Genomic DNA, 14,265 nt, shown 5'->3' with positions numbered 1-14,265 from the left:
TTGAAAAAGGCACTTTCTGGGATAAATTGAAGATATAAGGCTATAACAGCTCAACCACTGCATCTTTTTGAAAATTTTAATTTCAAAATTTAAGAATGAACAAAAAGCAACATTTTAAGTAACATCCGACAATTAAGGGTCCGGGGGGGGGGGGGGAGAAGCAGGGGCATAATCCCTAAGTTTGAATTTTTCTGTAATTGCGGAAAATTTCTGAGCACCATAATTTCCATTTGTTTTTTCAAGTTCGTGCTTCCCTCAAAATTTGGTCCATCCAGCATCCATAGGGCAGACGCTAGAAGCAAAATTCTGTAATTATGCAAAATTTCCGAATGCCGTAATTTCAGTTTTTTTTTTTCAAAGTTGCGACATGAGCATTACATATCCTCCTACAGTGGTCTTTTGTTTTGCTTCTCTCCAAATTTGGTCCATCCAGTGTCAATACAGCAGACGCTAGAAGCAAAATTCCTTTATTACACAAAATTTTCAAACACCGTAATTTCATTTACATATCCTCATAAAGTGGTATTTTGTCATGCTTCCCTCAAATTTGTTTGACCCTAATTATTGGGAGGCACAATGTATAAATTTTACCTCCGCTAAAATCCCTGTGTTTAAAACAGAAAATAAAACAACATTTCTATGACAATTAGTTCTGGAGTTACGTTTTTTTGTACTAGCGGCAAGTTTGAAAAGTGCACGTTCGTAAAGGTGCTGGCTTCAATGGGCATACAGGCACGTGAGGCTCCGTCCGCTAAAGATTTAAAAGTCCACTTTATGTACAGAAGGCTAATTGGGACTGGACCTGCAGTTTAAAGTGGGATCTGAAACTAAGTGCCTCCACTGGGTATCTAACCTGGAACCCCTTGATTACAAGGTGACGACTTTACCACTACACCATTGGGGAGGCAAAATAAATGTATATGTAAGACCCCCTCAAAAATCCTGGGCACGCCACTGACTCTCGTGTTCAAAAGGATTAATCTTGTGTTGTCCACAAGATAAGAGTTACTTTTTTGTTTATCAGAAGGCAGGGCAAGAACGAAAAATTGCATCCTTTATGTTGGATGAGTCATTGCTGTCAAAAGCAATATAGCCAAGGGACTGCTTTGGAAAAGCTAGACATAACACTGGTGCCAATAGCAGCCTCCCTTTAGACAGACTTCCACCAAGGCACAGGTGGCGGAATAGGTCCTGTGCATTTTAAAGATAAAGCACTTGTTGAAGATAAGAAAAGCTGGACTATAGCATTATTTTTTTTTAATCAGCAGTGTGCTTATTCTTGAACCAATTTGCAGAAAGAAAGTGGGGAAGGATTATTGTAGTGTATCGTATGTCCCATACGAGCAATATTTCCTATGCAGATAGATGCATTAAAAAGAAGACCGCTTCATGAAATTATTGTGTAGCCCTGCAAAGCAGTTGCAGATTAATTATCTCTTGTGAGAAGAGATTAGAGACCTTTTTTTACTCATTTCTAAACCAATACTAGATAACCGGGTTGGCAAATTATTCTTGTTTTTCCCCCTGGCAAACAAGAAAGTAAAGTTTTCTAAACAGGCCCCCCCCACTCCCTCTCCCTCTCCATTGTACTAGGAATGATTATGTAGATAAAGAAATGTGAATAGTGATTGAGCCATGTTCTCAATTGTCCACATACGTTTTTGTAGGGAGAGGCACAACAAAGACACCCGAGTCATGCTTTTAGAATGTGAAAAATCCTAGAGAAAAAAGGCATTTAGTGACTTTCAGTTTGGCAATAGTACACTTGTTCCTCGATCGTAAGGCAGGAATTCAAGGTTGCATTTCAACTGAATGAGGCTGCTGCAAAAGCAAGGAAGAGGAGGAGGGGAAGGTCAACTGACACACGGAACAGGCTTCTGCCAAATTTTGTCATCAACAGTGCTTGGAAAACATATAAAGTGGGAAACGAGAGTTACAGTAAACATAAGATCGAGATAAATGTCCTAATGTTCAGCATGGTTTTTCTGCAGAAAATTGGCTGAGTGGAGTAAGCGGGTAAACCTTGTTTGCACTCCTTTCACCTGGCATCTTCACTGTCTATTTCTCATGATTCTGTGAATTTACAATAACGATTTAGAACAGATTAGTGCAATACAGGAAACTTTGGTGTATAAGTAGTCCTCCTATTCTTTCTACAGTGGTCTTTTGTTTTGCTTCTCTCCAAATTTGGTCCATCCAGTGTCAATACAGCAGACGCTAGAAGCAAAATTCCTTTATTACACAAAATTTTCAAACACCGTAATTTCATTTACATATCCTCATAAAGTGGTATTTTGTCATGCTTCCCTCAAATTTGTTTGACCCTAATTATTGGGAGGCACAATGTATAAATTTTACCTCCGCTAAAATCCCTGTGTTTAAAACAGAAAATAAAACAACATTTCTATGACAATTAGTTCTGGAGTTACGTTTTTTTGTACTAGCGGCAAGTTTGAAAAGTGCACGTTCGTAAAGGTGCTGGCTTCAATGGGCATACAGGCACGTGAGGCTCCGTCCGCTAAAGATTTAAAAGTCCACTTTATGTACAGAAGGCTAATTGGGACTGGACCTGCAGTTTAAAGTGGGATCTGAAACTAAGTGCCTCCACTGGGTATCTAACCTGGAACCCCTTGATTACAAGGTGACGACTTTACCACTACACCATTGGGGAGGCAAAATAAATGGGGGAGGCAAAATTGGCTGAGTGGAGTAAGCGGGTAAACCTTGTTTGCACTCCTTTCACCTGGCATCTTCACTGTCTATTTCTCATGATTCTGTGAATTTACAATAACGATTTAGAACAGATTAGTGCAATACAGGAAACTTTATTGTATAAGTAGTCCTCCTATTCTTTCTTTGTGTATACCATTTTAATTATGTTTCAATAATACGTTTTTCTCAGTTACACCCTTCTGTCCCCCATAAAACATATAACTGAGATTTCACTGTACACCTGTCTGCAGTTCTTTAGCTTGCAACATAAGCCACTACTGCATTAAGGCAAATTGTGGGAATATGAAGCAGAACAAAATTAATATCTCTTGATTGTAGAAAGCCTTAATACAAAATCAAGAAATGATCCACTTAACAGTTGTCTACCTGCTTTTCCATCATTTGTTGTATGAGAAGCATTGGCCGAAATGTGTTTGTAGTGGCAGACAGCAGCGAATGTTGTCTGGATTGAGGCAATGCATCTCAACAAGTGGGCTGGGCACTTTGGGTGCGAGCTAGTTGCTGTGGTGGCAAAGGAACACTCCAGACAACTGAATGATGAATCACTTAAAATCTAATCAATTGAGAAGGCATTTGTTTTAAGCTTAGTGTCTTCCTATAACAGCAGCCCACAATAACAGCTGAACAATTTTTACAGGTGAAATTCCATAATCAAATGGGCAACATAACACACCATACCTTTAGCCTAGTAACATTAATAAATCATCTCATTATTATCACTCGGTTATGCTGATATTCATGCATAAAATAGATGCAGTTTACCTACAAACATAAACTATACCATCGGCTCACACAGAGGCAAGATATGGGGCAGAATTCAATTTTGGGCCTCCAATTTCTTATTCATTATTGAACTCACACTATTTTTTCCAGAAGTTGAGCCTCACCTCCCTTCTCCCATCTTGAAATTTCTTTGGTGTGAACTTACCAACTATACAAAACTGAATTACATACAATACTTTGTGACTCAAAGTAATGTGAGCTATAAAGGAGTGATAAATCACTGGTGCAAAATTCAACTTAATGATTATAAAATGATGGTGCATGTTACTCAAATTGATGTGCTACAAGTTTTATATATATATATTTTATTTCTTAGTTCCATATAGTAGACCTTGACTTCTCTGAAGGCATGAGATTGTAATAACCTTGACACATTAACCGCCATATGAAGGGGTCCTGGGTTCAAATCCCAATGGAGGCACAAATGGATGGGTTAAAGTTACAGTGGTGTAAGTCACTTTCTTAAAAAGAAAAAAAAGTCTGACTCACAGCACTTTGCTGATCAACACAACAGCTGTTTCCTTTATCACTAGACCTTAAACTATCATCTGTTGACAGTTGAATGAATCTCTGATTTACTTCACGTTTTCTGTTAACAGATTGACTGTTATAGATCTGGTGTCTGTGTCCAAGTCTTTTTTTTTTTTAATAAAAAAGTTACTTATACCACTGTAACTTTAACCCATCCAAATGACCAGTGGTTCAGAACCCACTTTAAACTTAGGCCGTCTCGAGTAGGCCTCCTTGATGGCATAATATTATCGCCATCAACCTTGTAATCAAGGGGCCCTGGGTTTTTAGAGTAGTCACATTGGTTGGCAGATAAATATATATATATATATATATATATATATATATATATATATATATATATATATATATATATATATATATATATATGTGTGTGTGTGTGTGTGTGTGTGTTTTCAATTCATGTGATGACCATATATAGTTGTCACAAACCATCGTGTTTCTGATGCTCGAAACAGTGTAATAAACTGTCATTGGAAATTCGTCTTTGATGCCAGAATGCATTGAAAATAGAGAGATAAAAATTAGCACAAATTCAATATTTGTAGTATTTTATTTGAGTGTCAGTATTAACCTTTAGTGAACGGAGCCTCGGAGATGTGTATAGTCATATGTATATATCAGCCATGTTCAGGCCACGTCCCCTGGCCTGAACAAGACCAGCCAGTAATGTTCCCCATCGTCGCCCCTCACCTTCCCTACCACCCTTGCCTCCCACCCCCCACCCCACCACTCACAGTTTTCAACAAACCTGGCGAAAGAACAATGTTTATTGGCACTGTCAATATTTCTTCCTGGACCTGGCAACACTGTAGGTCACACTATCGCTCTGTCCACATTGCTATGTTTGCGAACCTTTTTCTACTCCTGATGATGTGGCTCACTGCTCTGGAAATTTCAATTTTTCCTGTGTCTGGTGACTGTTTCCTCTTTCCTCTTTTACTAGGTACTTAGTTTTAGTAGTGGGCCTCCTTCCTTTTATCCATTTTCTCATGTGTGTATATATGTACAAATTTTATGAGGATATCAACTGTCTCCATGAGGTGAAATAAATATATAATAATAATAATAATATAAATAATACAATAAATGTAATTTATTAAGTTAATACTTGAAAACTACATGATGAATCATTCATTTTCTCGTGCATGTCAATACTTATTATATGAGATGAACATTTTTCTTTTACTAAAATGTATAATCAGTGTCACTGTTAAATCCTAGGATCCCTCTTTTGGTGAAGTGTTCAGAAGACTTTTATGTTGGTTAAAACTTATTGTATGTTAATGCAAGGTTCAGCCATTTTCTGCCTCCTCGTGTATCTTCTTCATAATTTTGACATTCCTTTTTACAGCATAGAATTTTTAAGCATTAAAGAAAATTACAGAAGTTATTTTTCTTGCATACAAGGTAACTTGTATGGATAATTAACATACGCTAATTACAATTTTTCATTATGCAATTCTAGATGTAACAAAAATGGTAAATATTCAGGAAGTACTTCATGTATATTAAAATTTGAACTATTTTTTTTTTCATCAGCATTCACTTCCCCAGGGTCCCCATAGCCTCTTTACAATCACATCACAATCCAATGCTTCAAATGGGCTCTAGAGGACTCTGAATAAGGCAACTTTAATTGTGTCCACCCAGTATAAATAGTTTATAATTAATTGCACATTTATGATATTTGTTATTGTTTTTATGATACAATTCATAGTGCTGTTTTTAAAGTAAATTTCTAAATATGTAGTTTCTTTTCTAAAGCAAAATCTATGCTTAATACTTAGTACTTTTTCAAATTGCTCACATGACTATTCTTGAGCGCACAAGGTGTTCCACATAAACTATAAGTTACACCATGGTTTCAATCAGAGACCTGCACATCGGCCAGAATCGCTTACTTGGCCTGCCTGGCTGCCAAAGTCACCGTTGCCAACTTTTAGATTCTAAACTGGTCAAGGAGCACTTAAAATGTTCATCACTTTCATCAATTTGATATTGCAGACATTTATTCCTTGGTAGAAAACATTTGTATCACTCACACCCAGTGGTGGCGATTGGGTTCCAAAACTAGGGGGCCAAGGTGCAAAAGTGGGGGGCAAGGACAGTTTAATTTCCCTTGGTACATGAGGTTAGCATGGTGCAATAGTGGCAAAAAGTGGGGCATCTGCACCCTCTTGGCCCCGCCCCAAATCGCTGCCACTGCTAGCACCTGTAAAGGAAGTTTCACAAGAAGTGCCATCACAAATATTTTGGAACTTTGTGTGACTGGTGGTTGTTCTACATTATACTTTTTTGAGGGGTTCTCCCCTATGGCACAGAGGTAGTGTCGTCAGCTTGTAATCAAGGGGTCCTGGGTTCGATACCCAGTGGAGGCACATTGTGGTTTGGATCCCACTTTAAACTATAGGTCCAGTCCCGATTAGCCTTATTGTGCATAAATTGACCAAATAAATGAATCAATCAATCAAACAGATTTTCTCTCTGTTGTAATTTTACCAATTCAATATCTGAATTAGTTGCTCAAGATTCCTCCCCTCCACCTGAACACTAAGGCATGATGGTCCATAAAACAGAGCATGAAATCAGAATTTGCATTATGAAAGGTTTTTGAATATTGTCATCTCTTTCAACAAATCATCATTCGCTCATGCTGTTGCTAGTTATCTAGTTCTACAGACCACAATGATAGTAATACAATGCATAATATAATTGTTAGCTTGTATCTTCGTACAGGTGCAAATAGCTGGCAATGCTATTTACACATTTCAACAAACAAACAATAAAAATGAAACCAAGAAATTTACAATTTCAAGACCTTGACATAATAATGAAACTAATTTGAGAAGTTACAAAATCTTAGGTACAGTGACGTAACAACATATTGCGACGCCCTGGGCGAGATTAGAATGCAAGGCCCCATCCATTCTTTAAGTTTGAAATATCAATGTGAATCGATACACAGTCATCAAGTAAACATCAGTAAATTATCATATTTATATAATAGCCTATAATAATAATTAATATCTGACGAAAATTGTATTTAATAATACGCGACAGAGAAATTTACACTTGGCAGAGCTACAGTAACACGCTGCTGGAATTTTCATTAACCAAAGTAGTAGTAATAGTATGTTTTTAAGATGTTCTTTATGCAGTAAGACAACTGAAATATCCTTAAATATGCTAAACATTTTTTAAAAAAATTAGAAATACAAACTAAGAATCTATGAATATAACCTATATATTATTTAATGAGTCATTCTTTGTTTCCTCATTTGAAAGTTTGTAGGATGTAAATGTCACAAACCATGGCTTAAGTAGAAAATATCGAAGGATGCACATAAAATGTCGATGCTCGAAAGAGCAGGGGGAGGGGGGGCTAAACCACAATCATGTATAGGGGCCCAAAATATACCTACAAGCTCTTCGACACAATAGGTTTCAACATCAAGAAATCTTAAAACGATAGTAATTTGCTCCATAAGTGTGAAATCTTTGGTGTATTCAATTGATACAGCTAATTTGACTTTTTTAAATTAGCAATTTTGACTTTGTTATACATTAATTGTACCAGTTAACTTTGAATTTAGGACTTGGATGATCATAATAATTGTGAATCTCATTTTGTTGTTACGTCTTAACGTTCTTGTAATATTAAATATTTGATGCAGTGGCGTAACAAAATCGTAAAGTACGCTTCCGCAAGAAACAAATTTGGGTCCCTCACTCAGATTCTTCCAGAAAATTTATGTAATTATTTAGAATGGCTGGTTGTGGCTACACTTACATTAATAATTTTACAAATCGATGCTCTACCTCTTAATTTTCACATATTACAACATATCTTTCTTTGACATTTATGTATTCAAAAGAAGAAAATACAAATACTTACTTATCCCCTCCCCTGCCCCTCTTTAACAGCTGGGTGGATAAAAATAATGATTTTTATTTATATTTTTTGATATTTTTTATTTAAATTGGTCGTTTTTTTGGCACCGTACATATAGACATATTTTTTATATAGAACGACTTTTTCTGATAAATGGCCCTGTAAAATATTTGAACAGTTTGATTAAAGCAAATAACAAATTACATGTAGATATGCATTTCTCTGTTTCTGGAACTGAACATAATGAACCTAATATGAAAATGTTTGTTGAGTGTGTTAATGAAACTATTATAATTTCAGTAACTTTTCTTACAGTGAAAATAATAAATTCTGGATGTACTTCATAATTTTAACTTTGTAGCCAAATTTTAGTGTTTTTAATGATAGTCAAATATCAGCTGCCATATTTATTTACAGTTTAATGAAAGTGACGCTAGTTACAGTTGAACATGATTAGTATTTTGTATATTATTCTATTTAAAAAATGTGCTATTTTTGCTTATAAAAATTATTGAATTTTAAATCAAGGGAAATTTAAGTGTTTTTTTCAGATGATACATTACATTTACTTTTGTATGAGCTTCACCCCATCAATACATATATTTTGATTCCTTAATTTCCTTTCTTAGAGCATAATAAACACAATTAAATGATTACAAGATTAATATACTTTCACAAAATTTGATTCTGATATCTACAAATTTCTTGTGTTCATTATTCTGTAATTTTATTTAAATTGATTTCAATAAGTGATATAAATCAACCTGATTTAAATAAAACCACCTTGCTTAACAGAAAGCTGGCTTCTGGGCAGCGAATGACACTTTTACATTAGATCTTGCTCTTTTTTCATTCAATAGTGAGATTACTGAGTCCTCTAAATTTGGGCTGAATCATACCATTCGACATACCTTCCAGAAGTTTTCCTAAGTTTCAATTTTGAGAAAGATAGTTCTTTTTTCGTGGATGTTACTTGAAGAGTAGGAAACAAGCAGAAGGTGGTACAGGATACAGAGAACACTAGAAGCTAGTGTAGAGCTATCAAGGAGAAGAAACTTTGCCAAAGCACTTGATTTCAGATTTAAGCACATTCCTGAAACTTAGAACTTGATCAGGATATTCGGAATATAAATCATCTTCGTGCCCATTACAGAGGGCAATAGCTGCTTCTGAAGTTGTAGGAAGGAAGGAAGGAAGAACTGCTAATATTATCCATACCCCTCTTCAGTTTAAAACACCGGAAGCATTTAAATGCCCCATACTTTGCTCCGTGGCAGTTTGAGGTGCTTTTTCATTAACATATTAAAATCGGGTAGGTTTTGCAAGGTCACAAGACAGAAGAAAAGCCAAGACAAAGCACTTTTTATTCAAGAAAATAATAAATGGATAAAAATGTTCAAGCCATTTTTGCATTAATGTTTCACATGAGAAATGAGAATTATTTTGACTTTTTCGGAACCCCTTAGGCTTAGAGCTCCCGCCCACCTCTGATTTGATGTATTCATTCAAATTATAACGTTAAACTAGAATATAAAGCCAGATAGAAAAAGGGTTTTAATTTACTGCCCACAAGAATTAGCCTTTTCTATCTTTCTCATTTCCAAATTTTTACATTTTTCGTATCAACCTCATAGGATGCGATGCTCCTACATGCGCGAGGCCTAGGGTGGTCACCTACTTCACCCACCCCTTACTACGCCAATGGTTATACAACCTCAAGGCTCCTGCGCCTAGCAGAAATTCAAATATTTCCATGCATAGTGAAATATAATGGCCATTGGCAACACTGACATTAGTGTTCCCATCTACCTGCAAGAACTACATCGAGTCTCACGGGTCTTCTTAAGCCCCTGGTAATAGAAAAACCTAGCAGGCATTGATGCCTGTGCACAACTGTGACATGAAGCTCACTTGTACGATGTTTAACACCTGGGCTTGACGTGTGTGTTGCATATTATTGTAGTCGCACCTCCTCGGAGACGGGTTTTTTCTGGTCCTGTGCAGGTCTCAATCACAAAACTTAATATATATGTTGCCACTGTGAACACTTTGTAACATGACATTACAATATCATGATATCAATAAATGAAACTATTTAATCAAATTTAGAGTCAAGCCACATTAACATCACTTCTCCAAGTGCAGTTAGGTTTTTTGTTTAGTCCACTTTATAGACAGAAAGATTTATCAGTACTGAATCTAAAGTGTAAAGTGGAATCTGAACCACTATGTGCTTTTAACAGTTTAACCACCAGCGAGGCCATATTTGCATCACTACCAATAGTGATGGGAAAGTCGTTCCTTTTGTGGATTCGATTCCTTTCGTTCTGCTCACCTAAATGAATCTATTCCTCCAACTCGTTCCTTCTTTCCTTTCATTCCACTGTTTCGTTCTGGCCGTCTCGTTCCAGTTCCACCATGATTTCGTTGACTCGTTCCTTTGGGGAATCATGATTCCTGGAATAATTTCCTCATCTTCTGAGGAACAAGTCACATGTTTCATTCCACCTTGCCAGGAGAGGAGGTGGGGGGATATTGAAAATAATGTTGGATGGAGGTTTGAGCTGACGATGACCTAGTAACGTGTATTGTTAACATGGTGCTAAAAGGTGTGTCCCCTTCAATGTTGTTTTACACCTTCCTCCTGCACTGCTCAACTCACTAATATGAAATTATACTTTACTTTGAAACGGAAAAATTATCATGCATTTTATTCCCATTTATTATTGATATTAGCTATAACAAATAGTAGTCACACTTAAGGTGATGGAAATAAAGTTAAGACAAATATGCCATGTGGTAAAAAAAAAAAAATCTCAAAAGCTGATTGCGTGTAATTGATTCGTCGACATAAATATATCAATACCCGGTTTTTAAATATATTTTTTTTTATGTCTACAACAAGAATGGTTCATAACTGATATTTTCTTTTTTTACCTTGTTGTATCTATTCTTGATAAAGGTTGTGTTATGGGAGATGAAGGGGCGAGAAAATTTAACCATTGAATATAATTAATACATTAAACTGTCATGGATGCCAAATGATTACTGCGCTCTTCTCTAAAAGTAAATTTATTTTTATTAATTTCAAATAGATGGTTACATCACTTTCTTTTCAGAATTTGATGTTCTTATGATTCAAATTCAGATTTCAGCAAACATTTTGTTTTACGAAGCTCAGGTGCACATCAAGACACCTGCACCCTTGCGTCTCTCAAGGCTGTTTCTGTTTGGTCCATAGCTAAGGTTTGGTCAGAACAAAATCTCTTTAAGATTCGTTCCGATTCCAGATACTCGTTCTGATTCCAAATATTTGTTCCAAGGCTCACTGACTAGTCCTTTAAATGTACAATCAGCCAATTGGGGAGCTTGGAGCATGTTAAAAACTGTTAAAAACGCCCTCTCTTCTCTTTGGCTTTTTGGTTGGTTCCTTCTGACCTCAATAGCGGATAAAGGAGGGAGAGGAGTTTGTAAAGCGGCAACGAACGCAGCAGGAAACTTTGACAGGAATGGAAAACTTTGAAGACAAGAAAGGGAAAAGGGAGAAACACCTAAAATATGCAAGAAACAGTGGAATTAGACGTCATGTATTAATGCTTACCTTTTCCCTTTAGTGCCGTATAAGTGCCTGAAATGACTTTCTTTCTGTTCGAACTCAGCTGATGGTGATTGAGTCGAAATGTGTAACAATGTTCAAGGTAAAAGCGTAAAACATTAATTAACAATAAGCCGGTCCCCATGCAGAGCGATACGATGCCAGAGTTCCCAGGTTCGAATCCCAGCCTGGGCATGGGTGTTTCTGAATGTCCATTCATCAATTTCATCATATCATCATTCATCCCTATCTTCGCAATTAACCAAAAGTGGCAGAAAAGCAAAGTAAAATAAACTAAATCAATCAATCAAATAACAGTAACAACTGAAATAAAGAAGATTTTGTCTAATGTGAATAAATTACCTATGTACTCAGTGATTTATCTGCCTCTAAATATGACAACAAAAATTAAATATGTTGACATACCCTTAATTTGGTGCTAAATTTGCCTTTATATCCTCCTAAAATTCTACTTACACCCTCCTAGATTACAAGTTCTGCATAAATTCTGAAAGTAGTGAGCATTATTTTTATATTTTATTGTTGTATTTCTTGGTTGTGGAAAGCAAAAAATTTTGAAGCAAAAACTGGATTTTTTTGCTATATGGGAGGGGAAATTTCACTCTGAGCCAAGGCAGAGTATGAATTCAATGGGCAAACTACAACTTTCCTCCTCCCTTACCCCCCTTCCCCCTCTACCACGAGAGTGCCTTTTCAATGTCGAAACAGATAAAGGGAAAGTAACAGAATAAAATGATGGGAGAAGCTGTTTGTAGAAGTTTCGCACATATTTTGAAGATGGTACAGGCGCAGTAGCTCTCTGGAATTGATTCCATATGACTTCTGGAATCAAAACGATTCGTTCACTTGCTGGTTTCGTTCCTTTGGATAGATTCGTTCTGGAACAACCCATCACTAACTACCAATCAGCCTGGACATTTATTTAGATTTGACTCTTTGTCTTCTCATTGTGTGACTGACTACCTTCCTTCCTTCTTTCCATAATATTAGCAATTTCTTATACTTTCCCTATTTTGTATGATACAGTATTTTTTGAAAATTGTTAATATGAGAAGCTGAATGCAAAATTTAATATGTGGATTTATCATTGTTCACATGTATTAGATCTGAAATCACTTATAAATGATTGTTTCTGCTTATATTTCAGGTTGTCCAAGAATCCACAAGTAGCCCATACCTCTCTGATCATGTTACTTACTACCACGTTATGTGATATATTTTTTTACAAAAATTAATAAAAGTTACTGGCTGCGATTGGCAAAATTTTGTGATATTGATGTGTATTTGTGAATGTCCATTGTAAGATATGAAATAAATCTCATTTCACTGCTTGCCTGTTCATGGAGACAAGAATATACATGGATTTTTTTCTTTCTATTTTTCCATGTGGGTATCATGGATTTCTTTTTCTACATATCATTCACATTTTGTGTTTGTGCAACTTTCTCAAATCTAGTTTTATTTCATTATATAGAGTATAGTGGGTTAAGAGTGTGCACTTAGTTTTTTGTTTCCATATGTCTAAGCTACCAAAGTAGTCAGAATCTTAAAGTTTACACCACACAAATCTTTTGTTTTTTACTTTAGTTTCTCTAGGACTCAGCTTAACATTTTGAATATATTTGTTTATATATATATATATTATTCTAACAATTGCCAAAGATGTATTTTTACCCCACCAGTAGGGCAAACATTCACATGTAGGAAGGAATTTTATGTGATAACTGTATTCATACTCTAGACAATTTAGTTCGTAAAGAATGATTTCCAGTAATCAGTATATTCTTTGAAGTAAAATTTTTGAAGTATTATTAACAGTAGCATCATGAAAGTTTGGTTGTTCATTACTCAAAGTAAAAACATTTTGTGTCAAATACTGTCTCATCATTATAAGAATATGTAATCTTCTGGTACTTTGATAGGGTTCAGACAATTTAAGAGGGGTACAGCTGTTGTGAAAATGTTCTGTAAAGTACATTATAAGGTGTTTCAACAAAAAATACTCAAAATGTACCAACTTCATTTCAAACCCAGATTATACAATGTTATCATGTTTATTTTATATGTATGTTTTTCTTTTATTTTTAAAGGCAAAATTGCAATACATTTTTAAGTGTTTGTCAAGCATGTTTTCATAGTTAAGTATAAGTATATATTTTGAAGTAAAGTTTCTGAAATATTGTTAATGTAACTTCATGAAAAGTTTGTTTCCTTATTACTAGTTAACAAAATATAAAAAAAAAACATGTAAAATATTTTTCCGTGGTTATAATAATATAAAATCCTGTGTTACTTGGGTAAGATTCTAGCAATTTTGAGGTGGTGAAGTTTTAAAACAAAATTCTTGGAAGGATATTTTTAATTGTTTCAGCAGCATAATATATCGTTAATATGATATGTTGTTTTATTTTTCATTTCAAGGAAATAATTTTTCTTTTAGTTTTTCATTATGTGATAACTGTGTTCATAATATAGAACATTTATTTTTTCAGGTATGATTTCTTGTAATCAATACATTCTTGAAGTAAAGTTTATGATAGCATGACCCATTTTTCATTAAGGTAGAAATGTTTGATTTTGATGGTTATGTCACATTCAGTGAGGTATGAAAGAAATTTCTAGTGAGGTGAAGTTCTATGATTTCACTCTCTCTCTCTCTCTCTCTCTCTCTCTCGCACACACACACACAAAATACATACATACAAAT

General features: G+C 35.2%; 1 protein-coding gene across 1 annotated transcript in view; it reads left to right on the top strand.

Annotated features, from left to right (window-relative positions):
- LOC145983637 (histone-lysine N-methyltransferase NSD2-like) overlaps nt 1-13,953 on the top strand; it is a 327,048-nt gene extending 313,095 nt beyond the window's left edge. The window contains exon 12 of the mRNA XM_083116701.1: nt 12,706-13,953. Within this exon, the coding sequence (XP_082972827.1) occupies nt 12,706-12,728 (23 nt within the window). The 3' untranslated portion in view covers nt 12,729-13,953. The remainder of the gene's footprint in view (nt 1-12,705) is intronic.
- Nucleotides 13,954-14,265: the final 312 nt, after the last annotated feature.

This window comes from Lepisma saccharinum, chromosome 2 (assembly GCF_977018435.1).
Source record: "Lepisma saccharinum chromosome 2, izLepSacc3.1, whole genome shotgun sequence".
NCBI lineage: Eukaryota > Metazoa > Arthropoda > Insecta > Zygentoma > Lepismatidae > Lepisma > Lepisma saccharinum.
This window is presented reverse-complemented; position numbering and strand designations above follow the sequence as displayed.